General features: G+C 40.5%; 1 protein-coding gene across 2 annotated transcripts in view; it reads right to left on the reverse strand.

Annotated features, from left to right (window-relative positions):
* Positions 1-1,711: 1,711 nt before the first annotated feature.
* LOC122670716 (DNA-directed RNA polymerase III subunit 2) overlaps positions 1,712-26,555 on the reverse strand; it is a 148,500-nt gene continuing 123,656 nt past the window's right edge. The window contains exons 33-39 of one of the 2 annotated variants that reach the window (XM_043867679.1): positions 24,587-24,712; positions 24,441-24,496; positions 16,602-16,672; positions 13,552-13,636; positions 13,360-13,463; positions 10,852-10,980; positions 1,712-1,840 (exon numbers count right to left, since the gene is read on the reverse strand). In XM_043867679.1, the coding sequence (XP_043723614.1) occupies positions 1,790-1,840; positions 10,852-10,980; positions 13,360-13,463; positions 13,552-13,636; positions 16,602-16,672; positions 24,441-24,496; positions 24,587-24,712 (622 nt within the window). In that variant the 3' untranslated portion in view covers positions 1,712-1,789. Of the gene's footprint in view, positions 1,841-10,851; positions 10,981-13,359; positions 13,464-13,551; positions 13,637-16,601; positions 16,673-24,440; positions 24,497-24,586; positions 24,713-26,555 lie in introns of those variants that run through there. The other variant, XR_006334243.1, reaches the window with a different exon arrangement.

Here is a 26,555-nt window from a genome sequence, read left to right on the forward strand (position 1 = left end):
AAGGAAAAAGCGCCAAAAAAAGGACCGCCCGTATTGGTCCGGACCGGCCCGGCCCAAGACCACCACATTATTTTCTCGTCCAATTTCTTTGGAAAAAAGTACCGTCCGGACTGGTTCACTGTTTTTTGTTTTTTTGTTTTTTTTTTGAAGGTTAGTACTGTAACCAACCTAAATTGGACCTGCATTGGAACTGACTTTCATAGATATCAAATCCAACAGGGGTAAAAGTAAAGAAGGTAGCCAAGTGGTCAGTTATTAGTCATTTCACTAACGATTTCACAAGAAAATAGTAACCTAATGGTGCTGGCTTAGTTCTTGTTGAATGGTCAGACTGGTTCTGTATTCAAACCCTGCCTTAAAAGTTTGGTTAAGCTTGAATTGAAGGATCTAGGATCACGTTTGGATCATTCCCTCCCAATCTTGGTTCAATCTGTGATACATCAGCCAATTCATTGTGCTATGGAGGCGAGTTCCAGATATTTGCGTATGAAATTTCCATTCCAAAGAAGACACAACGTGACAACCATGCAAATAGAGAACCCAACTCCATCCCTAGATGTGAACACTTTGAGGTCATACATTTAGACACACTATCGCCTATAAAGTGCAAATTAATTAAATTAAACATTTTATTTTGAATTTGATGAACATTATCCAACAACACGCTTAACACCCTTACGAATGGCATTTGATACTTAAGTGCTTCTACATTTCCATTTTTATTTTTATTTTTTTTGGAGGGGGGAGGGGAGAACCAAACCTACCAAATTTTAATGGATAAAGTGGGGAGGGGGTTTATATTGGTGTTATCAAAGCATAATTATACTAAGAACTTTTTTTTTTTTTGGTAAGATAATTATACTAGGGTCCTATGAATCATTTTGGTGAGTGGAGATAAAAGGTTAAATTTGTAAATTGACCCCTAACATAATCTTCTAGGGAGAACTCTACGGTTCTCTCTCTCATATACTTTCTCCCCATAGCCTCCCCTTTCCCTTTGTCCCTCTACCCTCTGCATCTCACTCCCCTCCCCATGTATCTTCACCCCCTTGCAACTTGGCCTCAAACCCTCTATAACTCTCCCTTATAAACCAAATCTTCATTCCAACCCTCTCTACCCCAGAATCTGGCAAAGTACGGTTACAAAATTATTTGACACTTAAGGAGTGTCAATAAGAAAATCCCTTAATCACGATAACAAACTAAATGCTACTTCATCTTTCATAAAAAAATATAACTGAATTTTTCAAGTGACACGTAAAATCTAATTACCGTATTTAGAATACTATTGAATTAATTTCACAATTTTCTTGGTAATGATTATACAACTTTTTATTTTAACCTTGCTCTAGTTTTTCATCACTTCAATTCAATTCTGACCAAGTGCGGTCTGAGAAAAATTTTAACTTCAATTAAAAGCTATCACCAAAAAAACAGAAACAAAAAAGAGAACCATCAATTTTATGAAAATACCTAATAGTCTAGTAAAATGCAAGGTAACTTCTATTTGTCCCTTCTCCTTGCACACAAACTCAAAATGCCCATGGGTTCCTCTAGATAGGTATCCTCTAGATAGGTATCAACATCTCTAGCGGTGGATAGATCTCTGCTATTACACATGTTTCTCTCAAATGCGCCTGTAACACTGCTTTCGCGAAACTTGGACATCTTTTTTATGCAAATAAGTTAATCCAGTATGAATAGCTTTTTCAAGTGAATACTGGCAACAAGCATATCTTCAACAATGTAGATGCTCACATGTATATGGTAAGCTAAACATCCAAGCAGATCATGCCTCAGTCAGTTTTAGTCGAGGGACGATATTCATTGACTGGAGTTCCTGCAAGTACAAGATCAAACATTTAAGGATATATTATTCATTAAAAAAAATGCAAGGACATTTGACAAAAAACCAAACACAGTTTTGTCCTACTGGAAGGGCAATAAAACCTCCACTCCTACTGGAAGGGGCCTGTTTTTTCCTAAAGATTTCGAAAAAGCGCCAGATTTCAAACTGGAAAAGTAAAGCAAGGCAACAGCAAATTGCTGAGCTTCAAACAAGATGATTATAAACAAAAAACATTTTATGAATGTCAACAGAAACCTATTCTTCATGATTCAAAATTTATGAAAAGTCTACTACTAAAGCAATTATTATCATTTTCTGCAAGTCGGTCCTTGGTGGGATTGACAAAAAGAAAGTCATTAAAGGGAAACAATTGAATTACAGGAGGTTTATAATAGTAGATAACAAAGAAATGCTATTCAAATTGAGGATAAATATCCAGAAAGCAAAGTCCAATCTAAGATATCAATTATCTTGCCAGTCCTGAATGAAGTCAGAAATTGCCTGCTAAAAATGCAAGGACTTTGTGCTGGTTGTAGCCAAGTCCCTGATCAAAGTCAACTTCAACTTCACTTCGTGCAGCATGCGTTCTCCTAATTTCCCTCTCTCGTGGAATCCAATCCCCTTGTGCATGGGCTGCTGATAATGTAAGGAAAAATAATTTTGCATGGACCTCCTTTTCTCTTGGGGCTGGGGCAAGGGAGGTGGGTGGAGGCATGAGTCTCTTTAGAAACTATAAGTTCCTAAAGCACATGAATGGCCACCTGAGAGAGAGAGAGAGAAAGAGAGAGAGTACGTGGTCTAGGTGACAAGACAACCCTTGATCCAAGGAAATAGTTGGCTTATGCATTAAGGTGTGCAAATCCAGAAGATGAAGGAAACTTTACCTGGAATATGGTGACACTTGAAATATGGAAACAACATAGATATACCTATGCCTTGGGTGGAGCCAGGGGGGCATCTGAAATTTTGATTTTTATGTATAGATCATATTTGAAATGGGGGCAGCACGTCATGGACAAACTCAAGTAAGCGTCCTTGTAGCAATTGTCAGCCTAAGCTAATGGTCAAAACAAGGAAAAGAAAGCAAAGCATTTTTACACACAAGCGGTGGGAAAGCAAAGCACAGTCATTGACTAGTAAAAAGCATCACAACCTAGCTCTAAAGGGTATCACCAGGCGAACTGTGTAGCAACCATGGGCCTCTAGTGCAAGGGTGGGCATCAAGGGTCACACTCCTTAACAACCTGTCACTCCCCTGCAAGGATGCTTTTAAGCTTTTCATAATTTTCCAGGAGATCTAAAACGTCATGCTAAACATTATTCTATTATGCACCACCCATGCCATCCCTCAAGCCCCACCAATGCCATAACCATAGGCCATGCAAACAATGCTAGACGAAACGGCCGGGACATTCTCCCCCATTTGTAATGTTGATGCCCACATCAACTTCTCTTGTAAGTACTCTTCAATCTTGTCGAGGAATGGAAGTAAGGAAAATGCAGGTTCCCACGTTGCTTCGGACTCGGGGAAGCCCTCCCATTTAAAAAGGTATTCCATCTGAGAAGGCTTGTTGGGTAATACTTGCATTCAACACTCGACTGTAATACATATTTGACTTCTCTTGCTAGTGGGGACTTCATAATAGCAGGCAGACACTATGAGATGTTTCAAGTGGGATCATCCGGATTTGCATGGTAAGGCTTCAAGGAACTGGTACGAAAAACAGGGCGAAGGTGCTTGAACCAAATAGGGAGTTCACCTTGTAGGAAACTTGGCCGATAGTAGGAAAGGTCCTTGTTGAAATAGGCTACTTACCCGATTGGGGTAATTAGTCCTAGTCAGATTATGATTAGTCCTAGTCAGATTATGTTTCTCTTTCTTTTGTTTTTCTCTTTTTTATTGTTTTTCCCTCAGCTGAGTCCTATTTTTGGTATTCCTAGTTGTATTAGGAATTCCTAATAGGATTAGGACTGAGGCAGCATTCCTATTTTTACTTTGATTAGTTGTAATTCAATTCAATATAAATAAAGGGCCTGGGTGATCGATTTTGATCATTCAAGCATTCAGTTCATAGGGCTGTTAACATGGTATCAGAGCCAACTCTGATCTAAGAGCAGCCTTTCTCAGCTTTTCTGGTTTTCTGGTTCTTCCCCCTCTTTTTTTTCTCAGGTTTTCTGGTTTTCTGGTTCTTCCCTCTCTCTGTTTCAGTTTTTTTCTTCTCCACCACTCTCGGCCTCTTTCTCTCCATCAGGGCAGCAACTATGAGGTGATCTAATGCAAGTTTAGCTGCTGCCCTCAATGTCACCTCATTGAAGATTGAAGAAACAGTGGTGTGACCTAAATCTGCCGGCAGGTTTCCTCCATCCTTAGAGATCGAGCTATCCTTTCAACTGAAGTTTGATTTCTGCTTTTGTGGAGATTGGTTCCTGCTCTTATTGGTTTACACCATTCCCTGTTTGAAGACTGCAGATCTGGATCAAAACCAAATTCTGATTCAAACCTGCAATTTTTCTGCAATCAGTTTTTTTTTCTAAATTTTGACAAATTTAGGGCTTTTTATTGGCTCATCAGAAGGAGCTAATTTTTGGAGGATATCTTCCCTACTATTAGAGGGAAACTCGACCTAAGTTTCAGCCCATTCTGATGGTTGAAAATTCTGCAATCTCAAAACCCATCTTTCACACTCGATTCAAGTTTTTTGAACTGATTTTTTTCTGCCTGGCTGAATTATGGACGACTCAGAGATGACTACTGCTACTTCTGGAGGAGATGGTCATATTAGGAATGACTTTCTTCCCTATGCTGCTGCCATTAAACTTGATGGTACGAATTACTTAATTTGGGCCAGATCATTATCCTTGACCGTGGCTGGTAGGGGACTTACTGGCCATCTAACTGGCACCACCCTTAGGTTGGTGCTGCCCGTACTAAATGGGCTACCAATGATGCTATGGTGATGTCGTTTGTTTTGAATTCTATGACCACTGACCTTTCCAGTCAATACCTCCTCTTTGACACTGCTACTCAGATATGGACTGCTGTCAAGGGAACTTATGGTCGATCAGGAAGTGGTGCTCAGGTTTATGAAATCAGGAGGACACTCCAAAATACTACTCAGAAGGAGATGTTTGTCACTAAATACTATGCTGCTCTCAAGTGTTTATGGCAGCAATTGGATCATTATGCTCGGTTTTAACCTACTACTACTAATGACATTACTGCTTATCATTCTTATGTTGATCAGTTTCGGGTCTATGATTTCCTGGTTGGCCTCAATGATGATTATGACCTTTTTTTGGTGCAAGTCCTTGGTAGGGTTCCTTTTCCCACTTTAGAGGAGACTTTTTCTTATGTTCACAGTGAAGAGACACGAAGGGCTGCCATGATGATTACTCCCAAAGTTGAGAGATCAGCCTTACAGACTGCTGGCTCCACCCTTATTACTTCTTCTGACAGTGTTACTGCTACTACTACTACCAAAGAGCCTGTGAAGTGTGAGCATTGTTACAAACCATATCACACTAAGGCTCAGTGTTGGAAATTACATGGGAAGCCTGCTGATTTTGAGGCCAAACGTGGTCGTGCTAAGTCTAAAAACAAAACCAATCACACTGAAAGTGTAGCTCTAACTCCCACTGCTGACATCGGTTTCTCCCAGGAAGAACTCCAGGCTCTACGTCATATGTTGAACACATCCGCTGCCTCCACTACGTCTGCTGCCAATTCAGGTTCCTTCTTTGCCCGTACAGGTATTTCCTTTGTTGGTCATTGTGCATCAGTAGTTTCCACTCCATGGATTATAGACTCCGGGGCTACTGATCACATGACAAGTTCTTCCAGCTTTTTTAATACATATTCTCCTGCTTCTGGTAAGGATAAAGTCAAAGTTGCTGATGGGTCCCTCTCCTCTATCTCAGGGAAAGGATCCATTGGTTGTTCTCCTTCCCTTACACTGTCATCTGTGTTGCATATTCCGAAATTTACAACTAACCTCCTTTCCATTAGCAGTATCACTAAATCCCTGAATTGTAAAGTGACTTTTTTTCCCACTCACTGTGTTTTTCAAGAACTGGACTCGGGGAAGACGATTGGATCGGGTAAAATGCATGGCGGATTGTACCTGCTTGATGGAGATCCTACACCTACCCAGGCTTTACCTTCTGCATCTTTCTCTTCTGAATTACACAAATGGCACTCTAGGCTAGGCCATCCCCCTTTAGGTACTTCATCAACTTTATTTCCAGAATTAGTTAAAGATTGTACTAAGGAAGACTTTTTTTGTAAGCCTTGTGTCTTGGCTAAACAGACACGCTCAAATTACCCTATTTCCAATAAAAGATCCTCTTCCTTATTTCATGTTGTTCATACTGATGTATGGGGTCCTAGTAGGAAAACTTCCCTTTCAGGACATCGGTGGTATGTCACTTTTATTGACTGCTATTCTAGGTTCACTTGGGTCTACCTTATGCACACAAAAAATGAAGTTTTTTCATGTTTTCAGCACTTTCATCAGTTGGTTAAGACCCAATTTAGTGCTACTCTTCAAAGTTTGAGGAGTGATAATGGGACAGAGTATATGGAAGGTCAGTTCCAAAAATACCTTGCTACCCATGGAATCCTCCATCAGACCAGCTGTGTCGACACTCCAACCCAAAATGGTGTGGCTGAGAGAAAAAACCACCACCTCTTAGAGGTGGCTAGAGCTCTTCTATTTGCTCGCAATGTCCCTTCCCTGTATTGGGGGGATGCTGTCCTTACTGCAGCCTATTTAATTAATAGGCTGCCCAGTCGGGCTCTTAATTCTAAAGCCCCTATTGAGCTATTACTTGGCTCTTCTTCCTTTATAGTCCCACCTAAAGTCTTTGGCTGCGTTTGTTATGCTAGGGATACAAGGTCCCCTGGTAAACTTGAACCCCGTAGTCTCCGCTGCATTTTCTTGGGTTACTCTGCTATACAGAAAGGGTACAAATGTTATTACCCTCCATCCCGCCGGACATTTGTCAACATGGATGTTGTTTTTCATGAAAGTGTTCCATATTATGTGTCCCCACCTCTTCAGGGGGAGAGTGTTAGTGAAGATGTGCTGACTATTGACTCTCCACCTCCACTACAGTTTGCTGACCACGAGTCTGAACCAGTTCGGCCTGCCCCTAGTACTCCCCCTGAGTCTGGAGGAGAGGTTCCTATACAGGGGGAGACTATCTCTATTCAGGGGGAGCAATCTACCCTGGTCCAGACTCCTATCCAGAGGACTATTAGTGAATTTTAACGGAGGATTGATGACAGTACTGTGAAGACCTATGCAAGGAAACATAAGCAGGTTCAATCAACTGTTGTTCCAGTACTCATCCAATTGCCAAACCCGGATCCAGAACCTGCCTCTCCATTTGGTAATGTTCCTTCTCCTGAATTACCTATTGCTCTTCGCAAAGGTGTCAGGACTTGCACTCAGCATCCTATATCTCATGTTGTTTCTTATGACGCCCTTTCCCCATCCTTTCGTGCGTTTGTTTCCTCTCTTTCTTCTGTTCGTATTCCTAACAATTGGCAGGAAGCTCTACCAGATGGAAAGTGGAAAGCAGCTATGATGGAAGAAATGGAAGCCTTGAAGAAAACTAACACATGGGAGCTTGTGGTTCTTCCACCTATGAAGAAAACCGTTGGATGTAAATGGGTGTTTGTGGTAAAACAGAAGGTGAATGGCACTGTGAATAGGTATAAGGCACGACTCGTGGCCAAGGGGTTCACTCAGACATACGGCATTGATTACCGAGACACTTTTGCACCTGTTGCAAAGTTAAATACTATTCGTGCAATCAACCTTGGATGGGATTTGCAGCAGCTAGATGTAAAAAATGCCTTCCTAAATGGAGCACTGGATGAGGTGTATATGGACATTCCACCAGGGTTCTCTTGTGACAAAAATCAAGGAAAAGTGTGCAGGCTGAGGCGTGCACTCTATGGGCTGAGGTAGTCACCGCGAGCATGGTTTGGTCGGTTCCACAAGGCCATGATTTCTGTGGGCTATAAGCAGAGTAATGCTGATCACACACTCTGTATAAAGAGGACTGGTGAAAAACTCACTGTTCTTATAGTCTACGTTGATGACATAGTGGTTACTGGCAATGATGGTGATGAGATCAGACGGTTGAAGAGCTTCCTTGGACAAGAATTTGAGATTAAAGATCTAGGGAAACTACGGTACTTTCTTGGGATTGAAGTGGCCAGATCTGCTAAAGGCATTTTTCTCTCCTAAAGGAAGTATGTCCTAGACTAATTGGCTGAAACTGGGTTGTTAGGCTGCCATCTTTCATATACTCCGATGGACCCTACGTTCGACTCAAGGAAAAAGAGGGTGAGCCTGTTGATAAATGCCGGACCAAAGACTTGTGGGGAAGCTGATTTATCTCTCACACACTCGTCCTGACACTGAGCCAGTTTATGCATGATCCCTACTCTTCTCATATGGAGGCTGTCCTTCGTATCTTGCACTATTTGAAGTCCGCTCCTGGAAAGGAAATTCTTCTGTCTGCATATGGTCACCTACGGATAGAAGCATACACTGATGCTAATTGGGCTGGTTCTGTAGATCGCAAGTCTATTTCTGGGTATTGCTCCTTTGTAGGTGGAAATCTTATTACATGGCGTAGCAAGAAGCAAAATGTGGTTGCTCGTTCTAGTTCTGAGGCCGAGTTTCGGGCTATGGCACAAGGTATTTGTGAGTTACTCAGGCTTAAAGGTTTGCTACAAGATCTTGGTGTTCCTATTCGTCTTCCTATGATGTTGTACTGCGACAATAAGGCTGCGATCAGCATAGCACACAACCCAGTACAGCATGATCGTACCAAGCATGTTGAGGTGGATAGGCATTTCATCAAAGAAAAGTTAGAAAATGGGCTGATTTGTATTCCCTTTGTGACATCTGCTGATCAACTTGCTGATATCTTCACCAAGGGATTGTTTGGGAAATTGTTTCATCCCAATCTAGTCAAGTTGGGCATGATCGACATCTTTGTTCCAACTTGAGGGGGAGTGTTGAAATAGGCTACTTACCCGATTGGGGTAATTAGTCCTAGTCAGATTATGTTTCTCTTTCTTTTGTTTTTCTCTTTTGTATTGTTTTTCCCTCAGCCGAGTCCTATTTTTGGTATTCCTAGTTGTATTAGGAATTCCTAATAGGATTAGGACTGAGGCAGCATTCCTATTTTTACTTTGATTAGTTGTAATTCAATTCAATATAAATAAAGGGCCTGGGTGATCGATTTTGATCATTCAAGCATTCAGTTCATAGGGCTGTTAACAGTCCTTTATATTGATGAACTAGCTTCTCATGTGTCCCACGAAGAAGCTTCAATCGCTCCTGAAGTAGCTTCACAAGGTGGATGTTGAACTTGTCGGTCTCCTTTTCTGATTGGTCCAATTCTTCATGTGCTTAGTGGCCTTCTCAAGGTAGGCCTTAAAATTTCAGCATTTTCATGCTGGTCTTCACACATCGCTAAGATCTGTAAGCTGCGGGGCTGTACCCTTCGTAATCAACGGCTGACATGTAGGGCACAAGTGAAAGTGGTTGTTGACCAATACCAATCTCAAAAGGACTCTTATAAATGGACGAGCTCTTTTAGTTGGCTCTACATTATTCCTGGCAGTTCAAAATACTATGTAATGCTCATGTACCAGAACTTGGTACACCTGACCTACCAGAAAGCCAGAACGGTATCTTGGCTATATCTCCCTTGATATAAAGAGTTTTGAGCGTGGTTTGAGGCACCATGCTCATGACGAGGATGCCTCAGAATGTGTGCCAAACTGCCATTTGACCCTGTAACATTACCATGTCACATTCTAACCATTCCAGGTCTGCCAACTCATATTCTGACCATTCCAAGTCTGCGAAGTCATCAATATACACTGCTATAACCTTCCATATGTGCCTGGAAGCCTCAGGAACCTGCCCAACACCGTATACACTGAATCTGACCTGTCTGCATTGTCCAGTCATTACCTGAGCTGCCACAACACATGTGCATCATCCAAATATCATCGGAACATCACCAAACACTGCCAGACAAGTTGCCAACAATTACAACCCATGATGCAGTTGCCCAACAGAAGACATTACAACCTAGCTCTAAAGGGGATCACCAGCTGAAGTGTGTAACAATGATGGGTCTTCAGTTTAGGGGCAAGCATCCGAGGGCTTCACTCCTTGACAACCTGTCACTCAAAGGATGCTTTTAATATCTTCATACTTTTCCAGACGGAGACATGACCCCTTCAAAAGTCATACTACAAGGATGCATTGATGAACCCAATACACGTTTCATAAGGTGGGGCAGGTTATGAAAAATATTTAATAGTCAGTCACGGCATTTGCAAAACTCACCCTACCCGCCCTGTTACATATGCCCCATTGGACAGAAACAAACTTTGCCAAACCTGGCTTTGTTCCTCTTTGGCAGCGACACCCTTCAATAATTCCTTTTCTATTAACAACTATGTTTTTGTATCATTTTTAGTATTTAGTTTCCATATTTTTTTTGGGGGGGGGGTGTCTGGGGAAGGTTTCCTATCCCATTTTCGAATACTTATCTCATTTCAACTTCTATAGATCTTTTTCTATTCTTATATAGTGAGAAATGCAACTGATAAAAGAAAAGAAAAATAAAAGGCAATGATTGATGAAAGATGACAATGACCTATTGAGAAATCAAGAAAGACAATTGAACTTGCCATCTATCTAAAGGTTACTGATATGCATTAGCAAGTTCTTTAATTGACTTTATATTATTCAAAGCCTCTGCAGGTGAATATTGCCACTTAAGCACAACATATACGGTGGCAGCAACCAAAATAAATTGAAACTAAAGTATTCGTTGGATATACTACAAAGAAGGAACGGTAGATGCTGGGAATATGCATGAGTAACCATCCTCTATATATGTCTACAAAAGATGTGATTAGTTATGTATAGACAGTTAGCTCAAGAACTGTCAAAACTAACCTGGAATAAGAGTTTGCAAGCGTATGGCAGTTTCATGGTAGAGATATTATCTCCATTTTTGCAAGTGGAACAGATCCCAGTTCTCAGCTTATGGTTGTAATAACCCAGCAATCCACAAACCCTGCAAACCTGTGAGCAGAGGGGGAGGAAGGAAGAGTATTTATGCACTAAGAAAATATAACACCATATTTGGAAATTTTCATTCACAAACGCGAGTCAACTCAGCTAGGTGCTACAGTCTATTTGAAGAGAACAACCTTTGTTTGCGAACTCTGTTTAAAAAATGCAACATGTCCCCAATTTAGGGGGCAGAGGTCCTTATTAATTTCATGGGAAATAGGAGCAGTTTATGCATTTACATTGATTTGAGAACAGCTTAGTAATGCTTATTCTTTGGTTAAAGTCCTCACTGCGTAGTTGAGTACATTTTCTGTCTGTTTTTTGGAGAGCTTTACATATTCTAATTTCTAAGGCAGTAAATACAAGGTTTTAAGTATCCATCCGTATCTGCCGATACTAACCAATACGTATTAGTACAATAGTACATGTAAGAAATCTCATCCTTCATATAAAATCAATTGAATGCACTTGTTTTATACATGATTTATTTTACATATTACTTATTTATAGTATTTTATGGTTCAAAATTGTATTTTGCATATATCCTAAGCATTTCCATATGCTTCTTGACCATTTCCATACATATCTAGCGTCTCTTGGATCGATATGATACATCTCTCAAAATCACCCTTCCGATGCGATACCTGATATAGATACTTTAAACCTTGGTGGTAATCAGCTGCTTAGGCAACTTTTGGTTACACTTTTTGAAAACCATTTTTTTTTCCGTATTTTTAAAAGCAGAAAAATGGGAGGGATGCAAAAAACAACATTTGATTATAGAGCCATCTTTAGACATTCTGATGACAAAAAATTAGGAAAACAAGAAAATTTTGAAGCAGAACAATGTAACTTTTGGAAACAGTTTTTATATTTCATTTTTTCTGCTTTTGTGGCATTGTCAAGATACATGTCGATATGTGGACGTATTATGGTAACTGCATTTCAAAACACAAATAGCACATGTACAGCTAGTACTTAACCATAGAGGCCGAGCAGGAGTCAGGAACAGGTCAGAGTGTGGGATCATGGGACAAACCTTAACGGTTTCTGGAGCGAGCTCAAGGTGAATTGACTCCCCCAATCTCTCTCTCACTCATCTACTCAGTACCTTCTTCTCACCAATTCCAAGATAAACACCTCCCTCTCCCACCCCCCTTTCTCTCGTCTTTTTGCATTGCACTTCGGATCTATTGTACAGTTTTTACAGTATTCAAGGCTGTTGTTGGGAAGAGGTTATGACTCATCGTCCCCTCGTAGGACCCACATTTAAGATGAAACAGACTCAGGGGGGAAAGACAACCTTACCTTATTATACATTTTTCCCCTTACCACTCCCCAAACAAGGGAAAAAACACGGTACTTTCCATTGACAATTTAGTTAACACTGTAAAGGTCACCTTTTTCAGGCCAATACAAAATTTCATCTAATGGCTATCGAGCGCTTCTCCTTTGGGATAAATGTTCCAGGTCAACGATGGGCATTTATTTTTGTAGGCACTTTGTTTTACCATCCCAACATGGCATAATTTAAGTATTCTTCCAAAATCATCGTGCTACACTTAAATAGCCATAACCTTTGCCAAGGAGAGTCATTGTCACATGAACCAAGTATCACTGGGAAGGGGATTCTGAGAACAATAAACACGTAGGAATTACCCATGGATTGAAATCAATGCCCCAAACCACATTAGCCTTTAGGCTGAGTACTACAAATTAACTAAAACCTCCTTTCAAGCACTAAATAGTTATATATGCAAATTGAAAGGTCTGTGAATAGGCATTCCAACAAAAAATAAGATTGTGCTAATTTGGATATTAAGCAAGAAAGTTATGACCATTGTATTGCCACAAGGGTCAGCCAGTAAATGGTCAAGGATACCACTAGATTGATTACAACAACCCAATACCTCTAGGTATGATCAACCAATTGACCCAGCTGATTTAAGCTCCTAGTATCAACCAAGCATGATTATCCAATTCAGTGGACTCTGTTGGACTGTTTTAATTAACTTGCACTCAAAAGCTAGATGATAAATTCACGTATTCATATATCAAGAAAAAATGAATTTTATCCTTACTGGTGATATGGTCCTTATCCTCTTAACCATAGCTTTTATAATACAAAGCAGATATGTTATGTTTTCCAGAAAACAGATCAAAGGAGGGAACAGGTTAAGAAGATAAAAGAAGGTATTAAAGGCCAAATCGATAGATCTAACTCAACTTACTTGAGATTAGACTGTTTAGTAGCCTATAAATATGCTTGTAAAAACAGAACATCAGTTGATCTCTTATTGATTCAATAATACTGTAGCACTCTGAGTGTGATCTAGCCTATATGCATATATACTAGAATAGGCAAAGATTGCGTAGTTGTCTTAATACCTGAACTTCAAATGGATCACTAGAGATCATTAAGCGTTCAAAAATCAACATACTAGCACCATAAGCGATCAAGCAATCACGTTCCATTTCTCCAAGTCGTAGTCCTGAAAATTTTCAAAAATTAAAACACAAGAGCACTGGTTTAATAGTAAAAGAGTGAAAACAGAAATATAATATTTAAGTATGCAGTACCTCCATCACGGCTTCTTCCTTCAGTAGGTTGTCTGGTTAGCATGACACGGGGTCCCCTAGCACGGGCATGCATCTTATCGAGAACCTAATTCCAAAGAAAACAAAGGGATATGATGAACATCATATGGTTTAGCGAGCATGAAAAGCATGATGTGACCCCGGATTCGATAAGTGTATTCGGAATCGCTATGGGCCCATTAGGATGCTACACAACCCAAATAGTAGAGGGAATGGCAGTTCTGTAATTAAATAGAAGTTAAGGCTACAAAAAATAAGATGAGGATTTAAATGGATATAGATAGAACGGTGGAGGGGTAATGCTGGAATATAAGATGAATAAGGATAAATTAGCATGAAGAAAAAAAGAGGGGGGGGGTCGTCTTCTACCTCCAGCCAAAGCAGGAGGCGGAAAACAACCACACTTCAAAGGGCATGTCATTGAGATTGCAAGGGAGGGTCTACAATGAGTAGACCTTATGATTGAACACCAACAGTAACCTAGACTAAGGGGGATGAGACTGGTCCAAGCCCTGCAAATACTACCAGGTGGTAGTTACAGTTTCAGCAGTGATGCAAAGCTTGGTTCTCGTGGTAGGAGGGTTTGTAGAAGGTGAAACCCAAGGATTAAGACCATCTAGGATAGAGGGACTTACTCCCAAAATATTAGGCCAAATAGATCAGGTACAAAGGGGATCAGTCAATTGCATATGGACTGCAACTATCACCCAGAACAAGGTAAAGGTAACAGTAACAGAAAATAGAAGAAGAGCACAAGGACAGAAGAAATAAAGAAGAAAGCAGGAGGAAAAAATAACGAAAATAAAAGGAAAAGGAAGGAGAGAAAGGAGGAAGAAGGAAGCAGGGATGAAGAACACTCCTGTGATACAAGGTTCTGAAATGCAGGGAAGAAGGGGAAGAGAGAGAGCGTACAGGCACACTAAACAAAACTCAGTATTTCACATTCAATCTACTACAAATTGTGTTGGTTACCTCCATATAAATAAGAAAGACTCCCAACAGAAACTTAATCTAAGAAACTTAAAACAACTACGTAACTATCTCCCCCAAAAATCCCAGATTGGACCCGGTTCATCTCCATCTGGACTCCCAAATGGGTTCGGCCTGGTCCACAGAAGCGATACTGCATCATTTAATATCAGTTAAAGAAGAGGATATTAACATAAATAACGCAAATCACATAATGCAGAGAACTACGGGAGGTGGGAATGGAAAGGCAATGAGATGATACATTAGGAGAAAGAAATGGACATCAACCCAATTTATAAGACCTAAAACATGGGGTAGGATAACAATGTCAGTTTTCACAAAGATGGTACTGGCAATGAGAATGATAAACCCAACAAAAGAATAACAATAGTAGTGCTAAGAAATTCTAAGGAGGTACCAGAGGGAATCCGAGTCCATGAAATCACATACAATATGGTTGCAAATTTGGCAAATGACCACTGTTCAATGAGGACTACATGTTGATGCCGCTGGCCACTTCATATGTTAAATTCTAAGATGAAATAAAAATTAATGGAAGAGGGAACGAGGGAAGGGAGGGAAAGTTCGCCTGGAAAAATAAACTTAACTATGAATCATAGCTGTCACGACATTGCCTAAGCGACCAGGCTTTTTCCGCCTTGTTGACACTCTATGAGTTTATGTTGATTTATGTTTATTATTTTGTTTTTTTTTAATGAAAATGCTTATATTATACCCTATGCTTTGTTTAATATATGTTAGTTTTTCTCATATAGGGTCATTACTAGTATAATTATATCATATTGCAATGCATTGATATGGTTTCTATGTTGCATATAAGCATAATTATATAAAATTAAAAAAAAGGGTGTACCCAGTGCACGAGGCTCCCGCCACTGCCGGGTTTAGGGAGGGTCATAATGTACGCAGCCTTCCCCCTGCTTTCGCAGAGAGGCTGTTTCCAGATTTGAACCCGTGACCACTTGGTCACAATGGAGCAACCTTTACCGTGCCTGCCCTCCATAATTATATAAAATTATCATTGTCTTATATTACAGACAGTCATCTATTGCACGTCTAGGGCACCTAGACGACACCTAGGCGGGCATCTTGTCGCCCCTCAATGCCTTGGGTCACCTAGTCGCCATGACAACTATGCTATGAATACTTCGTATGCTACATATACAAAACTGTAGTTGTACCTAATAAATTTCCTCCTGAAAAAACAGAACTAAAAAATACACTGATGGAAGTGCCTCCACGTCAAGTTTTTTAGTTTGCCATGTCAGACACCTCTTATCTGGGTCAACACTGACAGATGTCCATGCTCATGTTATGTGACATTATCTAGCATGTAGTGTTGTATCACCAGGGCATTATTTTCTCCTCCATTCTTCAATCTTCTGACCCCAAAATTTTTGGTTCGTTGGTCACATATTTCTACCGTCAAGATAGATATGAGCATATAGATAAAATGCTGTAATCTGTATTGGCTTGTGGGTACTTAAACCAGCTCTCAGAGTGGTGACTTTAGAGAGCAATGGCTGGTGGTCAAAGAAATCCTGACAATGATAAACAATAAAAACTCAACTCCAACATTCTACTAAGAAAAATAAAAGAATATTGAAATTGGAAATTAAAGTCATTCAGATTGTACAAACCATGTCTTAAAGATAAAACTATTATCCTATTGTCTAAAAAAGTGGTGACTTTAGAGAGCAATGGCTGGGGGTCAAAGAAATCCTGACAATGATAAACAACAAGAACTCAACTCCAACATTCTACTCAGAAAAATAAAAGGATATTGGAATTGGACAATAAAGTCATTCAGATTGTACAAAGCATGTCTTAAAGATAGAAGTTTTATTAAGCGGTCTGATTCATTGAAAAAAAAGATAGTAATTACTCTGTGATAATTGCCCTGAGCATTACACTGTAAGTTGTTACTCATACAACATTATCAAAGCAATTTCACAAGCTAAACCAAAAGGATCTTGGAACCTTTACTTTGTCAAAGAGAAAAACGCATGCATGGTCTGAAATTTAGAGGATTAAAGTTTTACCATGTGTTTTAATTTCTGGTAGTAGATTGGCCCCATGAATATATAGGTTTGCAGTGGACACCCTGTGATGCCTGGAAAATCAAATCGTAAGGGGGGAAAAAGAAGGATGACACATGAGAATACAGATTATGGAAGCAACTGGAGAAAGAAAACAAACAAATAAATAATTATTGGGAGAAAGAACGCCACCCTGTCGCGCCAGACACACCGCCCCCACACCCTGACACAGCGGTGCATAAAATGACCGCCACACCCGGCGGTCTTTTTCCGCGCCCGTGTGTCATGGTGCAGGGGAGGCGTGTGCTGCACGACTGGGTGGCATTCTCTTTCCCATAAATAAATAAAAGAAATGAAGATTCAAGAGATTGGTTTGGAGCAAACACCCAAGTAATTGGTGCCTTTCTATGAATTTTTCTTTAGTCCTCTCTAAAATTTTTTTTCGTGCCTTGGGACAATGGAAGCAGTTAGTAATCTCAGGTGTTTTCAGAGATTCCACTTAAAAATCCTCTTATAACTCAAATTACCAATAAATCTGAATTATAGAGCTATGACACAATAAAATCCGAACGAACAAAATGTTGAACTAAATCGTACCAATCTCTACTGGGGGTTATTACTCATTTTTGTACTTGCAGTTTTATTTTCCAAGTATTTCTTCAATTAAGAGAAAGAAAGAGAATAGTAATAGTAGGAATTCTCTTATCCCATTCGGAAGGGATTCCTTGGTTCGGACCGAAGAAGCAATGTCACTCAATCATTATTAAACTGACTGCAATCTTTTTCTGTCCATGAGGATCCCACCAGAACGCCTTCTACTTCTAATAGGCCATGAACTAGATCAAAATCATTCTCAATGAATCCATAAGAAGTGATATAATTTTTTTCATTGGGTCTGGGTAGAGACCAAAGATCTTCAGCGACCGATCCGGCAGAACAACTCTACATTTACGTAACAGTTCTGTTATGACAAAGAAATGAAAACTGATCTTTCCTTGTGGACTTCTACATGAACTCCTTTGTGAATTTAGGTGGAAGCTGTTCAGCTCCCATTCATCCAATCATCTCCTGGTTCTACACCAATTTGCCTCCTACATATTTTCTTCTGTATTTGTTCTTCGTCTATGTCCTTATGATACTGCTCATAAACATATGTCATCATAAAATATTCAATATTGTCACAGGTGGAAGAGGCATGGCATTCAGGTGCAGGAGGAGGCCTCGTTAACATTAATGATCTTTTAAGTGCAGAGGGATTGAATTTCCCCCCCCCCCCCTGATTCTAATTGCTTATAGTTAAAACCATTAACTGTTATGGTGTACTGCAACTAATACCAAGTTATGTGGTGCATATTTTTGCAATTATAATATCTTTTAAGTTGTATCAAGTGATTGCAGTTTCAATTAATGAATGATTAGTATTTGGTTTTGAGCACTGAAAGAGCCCTCGGTAAAAGAAGAAATCATCTTGAGAAATGCAGCCATTGCTGAAAGACAAATGAGCTGCCTAAATTGACTGAATGGTGATGATTGATTGCTTTATTGTCAAGGCGTCGCCTAGGGGTCCAGGCACAGTCATGGGTTGAAGGCGACAACACGATTCATTTGATGTCCTGGGTGACACCTTGGACACCTTGTGGCTGGGGCGGACGCCTTACTGCATGTTTTTTTTTTTTCTATTATATATATATATATATATATATATATATATATATATATGTATGACAAAGCCAAAGAGAACACAAACCAGAATCTATATGATGCAGTTGCCTTAGCCTGGCTGGACCAACATGACCTGCTTTGGAGGCCCAAACCAAAGACTGGTCCTAAACCTGTTTTCTGGTCTGGCAAGGGCTGGTAGTTAACTTAGGCTGCAATATTTAGTTTAGTTTATTTTATTTCACGGGTAGATTACGTAGGAGCTTCTTAGATAGAATTGCCCTTACATACTAGAATGAATAATGAAGAGCAATAAAGAGGTAAAAAGACCAAAATACCCCTACGGTATTCTGGTGTACATAATTCAACACTCCTCCTCAAGTTGGAGCAAATATGTCAATCATGCCCAACTTGACTAGAATAGGATAGAACAGCTTCCCAGACAATCCCTTGGTGAAAATATCAGCAACCTGATCAGTAGACTTCACAAAGGAAACACAAATCAACCCTTCTTCCAATTTCTCCTTGGTGAAATGCCTGTCCACTTCAACATGTTTGGTGCGATCATACTGTATCGGGTTGTGTGCAATACTGATTGCAGCTTTGTTGTCACAGTACAACATCATAGGAAGATGAACAGGAACACCAAGGTCTTGTAGAAAGCCTTTCAGCCAAAGTAACTCACAAATGCCTTGTGCCATAGCACGAAATTATGCTTCAGCACTAGGACGAGCAACCATCTTTTGCTTCTTGCTACGCCAAATGACAAGATCGCCTCCTACAAAAGAGAAATACCCAGAGATAGACTTCCAATCAGTTAGAACCAGCCCAATCAGCATTAGTATATGCCTCTATCTGTAGGTTACCATTAGGAGACAGAAGAATGCCTTTTCCAGGAGCTGACTTCAAGTAGTGAAGAATCCGAAGAACAACCGTCATATGAGAAGAATAGGGGTCATGCATGAACTGACTCACAGTACTCACATCAACAACAACAACAATGTCTGGACGTGTATGTGAGAGATAAATTAGCTTCCCTACTAGTCTTTGGTACCGGCCTTTATCAACAGGTTCACTCTCCTTTTCTTTAAGATGGAGAATAGCCTCCATAGGGGTATCGGACGGTTGACACCCTAACAAACCAGTTTCAGCCAACAAGTTTAGGACATACTTCCTTTGGGAGAGAAAGATGCCTTTAGAAGATCTGGCAACTTCAATCCCAAGAAAGTACCGTAGCTTCCCTAGATCTGTAATCTCAAACTCCTGGCCAAGAAATTGCTTCAACCGGTTGATCTCATTACCATCGTCACCAGTAACCACAATATCATCACATAGACTATAAGAACAATGAGTTTTTCACCAACCCTCTTTATAAAGAGAGTGTGATCAACATTACTTTGCTTATAGCCCACAGAGATCATGCCCTTGTGAAATCGCCCAAACCATGCTCGAGGTAACTGCTTCAACCCGTAAAGTGCTCTCTTCAGTTTGCACACTTTACCTTTATTACTGTTACAAGAAAAACCTGGTGGAATATCCATGTACACCTCTTCACCAAGTTCTCCATTTAAGAAGGCATTCTTCACATCCAACTGTTGTAGATCCCATCCAAGATTGACTACACAAGATAACAAAACCCGAACTGTATTCAACTTTGCAACAGGAGCAAAGGTCTCCTAGTAGTCGATCCCATATGTATGTGTGAAGCCTTTTGCAACTAGACATGCCTTATATCGATCCACAGACCCATCAGCCTTTTGTTTGACCACAAACACCCACTTACATCCTACTGTTTTTTTTCCTGGAGGAAGGGCTACAAGATCCCAAGTATTATTTTTCTTCAAAGCGCTCATTTCTTCCAACATTGTTGCCTTCCACTTTCCATCTGTGTAAGCTTCCTACCAATTTTTAGGAATGGAAACAAAAGAAAGAGAGGACACAAATGCACGAAAAGATGGAGAAAGAGAACTATAAGAAACAAAGCGAGAAATAGGATGTTGGGTGCAAGTTCTAGTACCCTTGCGATGAGCAATAGGTAGATCAGAAGGAGAGGTCTTACCAGGAGGAGGAGGATCTGGTTCCTGAGCCGGCAACTAGATAGGTATTGGTGCCACAGTGGATTGATGCTGCCCTCTTTTGGTACATCCCTTTGTATAGGTGATGATGTTAGAGTTGTCAATTCCCTTATGAAATTCACTGATGGTTTTCTAGACTGGAGTCAGCTCCCCCTAATTAGGAACATTACCACCATTATTCCTTACGAGCTCCCCCTGTAAAGGATTCCCTTCGAATGAAGAGGCAGCAGCCGATGGAGATGGGGCAACAACTAAAGGAGATGGGACACCAAGAGATGAAGGGACATCTAATAGAGGAAACACATCTTCACTAGAGCTCTCCCCCTGAAGAGGTGGTGAAGAATAATATGAAAGATCCTCATGAAAAACAACATCCGTACTGACTAGAGTACGACGGGAAGGTGGATGGTAACACTTATAACCCTCCTGGGTTGGAGAATAACCCAAAAAGATGCACCTCAACCCACGAGGTTCAAGTTTGCCTGGAGATTGTGTATCCCTAGCATAACACACAACCAAAAACCTTGGGGGGAACCACAAAGGAGGAATGTCCATGTAAAATCTCAGCAGGACTGCGGGAGTCAAGGACACGAGAAGGTAACCGGTTAATGAGATAGGTTGCAGTGAGGACAACATCCCCCCAATATTGGGACGGAACATGTCGAGCAAACATCAAAGCTCGGACCACTTCCAATAAATGACGGTTGTTCCATTCAACCACACCATTTTGGGCTGGGGTATCAACACAACTGGTCTGGTGAATGATCCCATGATCAGCAAAATACTTTTGAAATTGTTTTTCTGTATACTTGATTCCATTATCACTTCTCAAAATTTTGAGAGTAGCCTGGAACTGAGTTTGAACCATTTTATGAAAATGCTGAAAACATGAAAACACCTGGTTTTTTGTATGCATAAGGTAACCCTTGTGCGTCTAGAGTGACAATCAATAAAGGAAACAAACCACCGATTACTAGAAAGGGAAGTCCTACAACTTGGGCCCCAAACAGCAGAATGCACCAAATGGAAAAGTGAAGAATTCCTTTTATTAAAAATGGAATAAGTTGAACGCGTTTGTTTGGCCAGAACACAAGCCTCACAAAAAAAGTCGGTCTTATCATAATTTTTTACCAAAGTAGGAAATAAAGATGCTAAAATTCCTAATGGAGGATGACCTAGTCTAGAGTGCCACTGGTAAATTTAAGAAGAGACTAAGGAGTTCTTATGTGGAGATGGTAATGGGGGTACAGTGAGACGACCATCATCAAGCAGGTACAAGCCACCATGCACTTTACCCAATCCAATCGTCTTCCCAGAGGCCAGATCCTGAAAAACACAACGGGAAGGAAAAAAAGTTACTTTGCAATTAAGGTCACGAGTAATACTACTACTAAAAAGAAGCTTAGTAGTAAAATTAGGAATACGCAAAACAGAAGACAAAGGAAGAGAGGAAGTGCAGCTGATGATTCTTTTTTCAGAGATGGAAGAAAGGGAACCATTAACTACTTTGACTTTGTCTTTCCCAGAAGTAAGAGAATAACGATGGAAAAGATTAGAGGACCCGATCATGTGATCGGTAGCTCCAGAATCAATGATCCAAGGATGGGAAGCTACTGAAGCACAATGACCACCAAATGAAATACTTGACCGAGCAAAGTTTGAACCTGAAGGGGTAGGTGAATTGGCAGTAGTTGATGTAGTAGAGGCAGCAACAGTGGAAGACTTGAGCACACGTAGAAATGCCTGTAGATCCTCCTGAGATAAGCCAGTGTCAGTAGTAGGGGCTGTAGCAACAGACTTAGAGTGATGGGCCTTCTTGTTTGGTTTCTTCTTGGCAGCCCGTTTGGCTTCAAAGTCAGCTAGTTTCCCGTGAAGTTTCCAACATTTGTCCTTGGTGTGGTAGGGCCTATTACAATGCTCACAAGTGACAATGCCCTTGGTAGAACCATCACCAGAAGGGGGAAAACCAGCAGTCATAGGAACAACCATGGAAGCAGTCTAGAGAGCTGATCTCTCAGTAGAGGGAGGATGGAGCATGGCAGCCCTACGGTTTTCTTCAGAGGAGACCAAGGCATAGGACTGTTCAAGTGTGGGAAAAGGAGAGTGACCCAACACTTGAACTCTAATCTGATCATAATCCACATTTAATCCAGCCAAGAAGTCATAAACCCGTATCTTGTCAACATGCTTCTTGTAAGAGGCAATATCACCAGGAGTGGAAGGATGGAAATAAGAAAAATGGTCCAACTGTTGCCAAAGGCTGTGAAGAGGCATAGTACTTGGAGACAGTCAATTCCCCTTGGGTGGTATGAAAGACCTTCTTCCAGAGTTCATAAACCTGGGCATCATTGCCAAGCTGCCCATAAGTTTCCTTGCAGGCAGACCATATCAGGGCAGCATTATCAAAAAGAAGAAATCCACCCACAAGGTCTGATTGCATGGAGCCAATCAAATAAGACATAAGAATACCATTATTAGAGATCCACCTGGTCAGAGAAGGGCCAGTTTCAGTTGGCATAACAGTAGTGCCATCAATATGGCCAGTAAGCCAACGGCCAGCAATGGCAAAGTAGGCAGAGCGAGACCATATCAGGTAATTGCTCCCATCCAGTTTGATAGGATTGGGAAGAAGATCACGGGGTTCATTCCTACTGTACATATCAGCAGCAGAAGTGCCAGTAGAGACTTCAGAGTCACCCATTATGCAGCAGAAAAAAATGATTCGCAGAGATGGGCTGTAGTGATGAGAAACCCAATAAAAACTCCAAGATAATGGCTGAAAATTGGAGGGGAGACCTCTTTAAATATAGGAAGAGATGTGTCAAAAAACCAGCAGCATCTGACAGAGAAATCCTTGAGATCGACTTTTTCAGGGTTTTGAAAAAAACCCTGATTTTGGTGAAATCAATGGAGGGCTGATTGCTGACAAAAAAAACCTAATAGAGCTGAAACTTGGATCGAGTGTGCTCCTAATAGGACTGAAGTACTCCTCCAAAAACCAGCCCCAATGGAAACCTGAAACTCCTAGATCGATATTTGTCAGGGTTTTGAGAAAACCCTGATTTGATGAAAAGAAATCGATCTAGGTCTTCAATCTTGTTGGAGATAGGAACTGATCCAAAGAAGTAAACACTGCCACAGTTCTTGAGTCTTCAATGAGGTAGATTGGTCCCTTGGAAAGAAGTGGAAGCAATCCAAAAAAAACTGAAGAAGCAAATATCGCAGGCAGCAAGAACTTGTCCCCATCGATCAAAAAACCTTATCATAGGATGAGGTAAAGGAGGGCATCAACTAAATCTGTCGATCACCTCATCAGTGCTGCCCTAGTGGGAGAATGATGGAGAGAGAAGATCAAAACAGAAGAGACGGGTGGGAAGAAGAGATCGAGAGTGAAGGGGAGGAGGGGGGAAATCGAGAATGGAAAAAAACTCCCTAATTCAAACCTGCTCTGATGCCATGTTGAGAGATTAGAATTAGGAAAAGTGAATGCTTGGATGTACAAGACAGACCCCAAATTCTATATTTATAATAATCCAAAACATTACATGGACAGAATTGCCTTACATACAAGAATGAATAATGAAGAGCAATGAAGAGGTAAAAAGACCAGAATACCCCCACAGTATTCTGGTGTACATAATTCAACAGGTAGTTTCCTTTTTGAGTTATTTCTATTTTAGTTAGGTTTCTATTCCTATGCAAAGCTATTTTCTATTTATTCATTGGAATTGTAGGAGAGCAACAGATTTGAAGATTTGATTAATGAAGTTTATTTGTGAAGCTCAGTGTGAGTGTGTGTGAGAGTGAGTTCCCTCTTCCCTTTACCCTCTTTCTCATTCTTCTCATTCTTCTATTGTTCCCTATGTGAAGCCCACCATAGCAGATCAACACTTGGGTCTGCATTATTAGGTGGGTTTTAGTACTTATTTCTTTTTCTTCTAGGAGAAAGTTGCGGGCCATGTGATTTGCTTAGTGCCTGAAGCTTTATGTCATTGGTAGGCCATTGGAGATCTATGTGTCTAATTTGAGGTTTTCATCTTTGAAAACAGAAATTATCATTCCTTAACACAGTACTTGATGTCTTAAAACTTTCAGAGAAGTAGCAAACCTGAATAGATGAAGTCTTTGCCATTGTAGCTAAAGCCATGGTTCACAAGTGTTTCACTGTCAAAACACAAATGAATAAAACGTGTCAAGCATAGCATTAATGAAGAATTATTTGGGATGTTTACTAGGGAAGAAGGAACAGAGTACCTTATGGTTTCAACTCTGTCTGCATGGCCACTAGGTTCACCAAAGGCACTTCCATAATGAAATCTACCACTTGAAACCCCGGCTTTGCCACCAAGAAGCTCTATCATCTTGCCTATTGTCATTCGACTGGTAATAAATAAAATAAAAAAAAAAAAAAAATGAATGTAGTAATAGAAAATTTCATACATTGGAAAAGTCATGACGTCTTATCCATTACTACTTTCAAGCTGACATTTACGGATCAATGATACTTTAATCAAAGCAATGTAAATGTGAAAAAACCAACTGTCAAGAATTTCAGGCATAGGAAAAAAAATTTAACGCTATAACTTATAGCCCAAACTAACAGATAAAACATGAAAAGCTGTCTCCCATTCCACTCCTAAGTTTTTCAAGTTCTAAAAGTCCAGGTAATGGTTTTAACTAAGCTATGAACGTATTTCCACATAGATATCCCCATAAAACATTCGGGTAATGATTTTAACTAAGCTATGAATGTATTTCCACACAGATATCCCCATAAAACATTCTTGGTGGTGGAGGGCCGATTAGGAGAAGAGGGAAAACCTGGGAAGAATCAGAGTTGCAGGCAGAGAGAGAATAGGGGACACAGACCCACAAGCATTCTCTTGAGCATACTATCAATTCAATATTCAATTCTCAAGTCTTCTACCGTACTACATCAATTTAAAGGAAAAACACCCTTACATAAAAATAGAAACAAACTAAAAAGAAAACTACCAAAATAAGCCGTATCTAAGAAAAGGAAACTACCCAATAAATCCCTACGTAATCTACCCATTTCAAATAAAATAAAATAAATTAAAGGATCGCATCCTAACTCCTAAGTAAACTACCAGCCCTTGCCAGACCAGAAAACCGGTTTAGGACCAATCCTTGGTGTGGGCCTCCAAAGTAGGTCATGTCAATCCAGCCAGGCTAAGGCAACTGCATCAGCTTGCCTCCTTTAAAAAGAACTCGACTCCATCGAGTTCAGAAGAGGTCCAACAATGCCGTCCGAGTCGACTTGCTATGGGAGAAATGTATCAGTTGTCTTCTTGAGTTTGATAGATGGAAGGGAGGGGGCAAACTTGGAAGACAATAAAAAGAAAGACTAAATAGAATAAGAATAGAAGGGAGGGGGCAATTCTGGAACAAAAAAAGAATAAGAAGGAACTCGAGTATTTTGGGAAATTAAAGAAAACGAAACAAGAAATAAATTGAAGTCGGGAGTGGGGTGGGTGGATGGGTGCCGTAATTGACTAGAAAACCAGCAGGGTTTTGAGTTCGCAGAGTTTCTTTTCTCACATGGCAGAAGAGTCGGAACAGGCTGGGGTGTTCAACTTCCATTTGGATTTTGGTCTTCGACTCAATCAAGGAGACTACGATGCTGGGAAGACGAGTAATCCGGAGGGAGGACTTCGAACCAGGTATGCAAAATTTTTCTATATCTTTTTTTCTGGTTCAATACCTCTCGCTCTCTTTTTTTTTTTTTTTTTTTTTGATTACTGGCAGAACAAGGGGGCAAAGGGGAGAAGTCAATTGTAGTTGCGAGGGAAGAAAGGAGGTGATGGGATTGTCTCCGGGAATCATAGAAGGGGGATGGGTTTGGGGTTTCAGCGGTAACAGTGGGTTGGGAAAAGCCTTTCAACTATTTTTTTTTTGTGTTTGCTGTCACTGCAGGAAAACCAAAAGGAGGTGGGGTGTTGTTGCAACAGTCGGGAGAGAAGATTAGGTTGCTGTGGGAGTTGATGGGAAGAGGGTTACAGGGGAAAGGAAAGGGATCTCCTACAGAGGGAGGAGAAACAGAATTACTGGGAAGGAAAGGAGATGGATCCTTCGGCTCTGGTACCAAATTGGTGGAGGGTCGGTTAGGAGAAGAGGGAAAACCTGGGAAGAATCAGAGTTGCAGGCAGAGAGAGAAGAGGGACACACACCCACGAGCACTCTCTTGAGCATACTATCAATT

This window comes from Telopea speciosissima, chromosome 8, assembly GCF_018873765.1.
Source record: "Telopea speciosissima isolate NSW1024214 ecotype Mountain lineage chromosome 8, Tspe_v1, whole genome shotgun sequence".
NCBI lineage: Eukaryota > Viridiplantae > Streptophyta > Magnoliopsida > Proteales > Proteaceae > Telopea > Telopea speciosissima.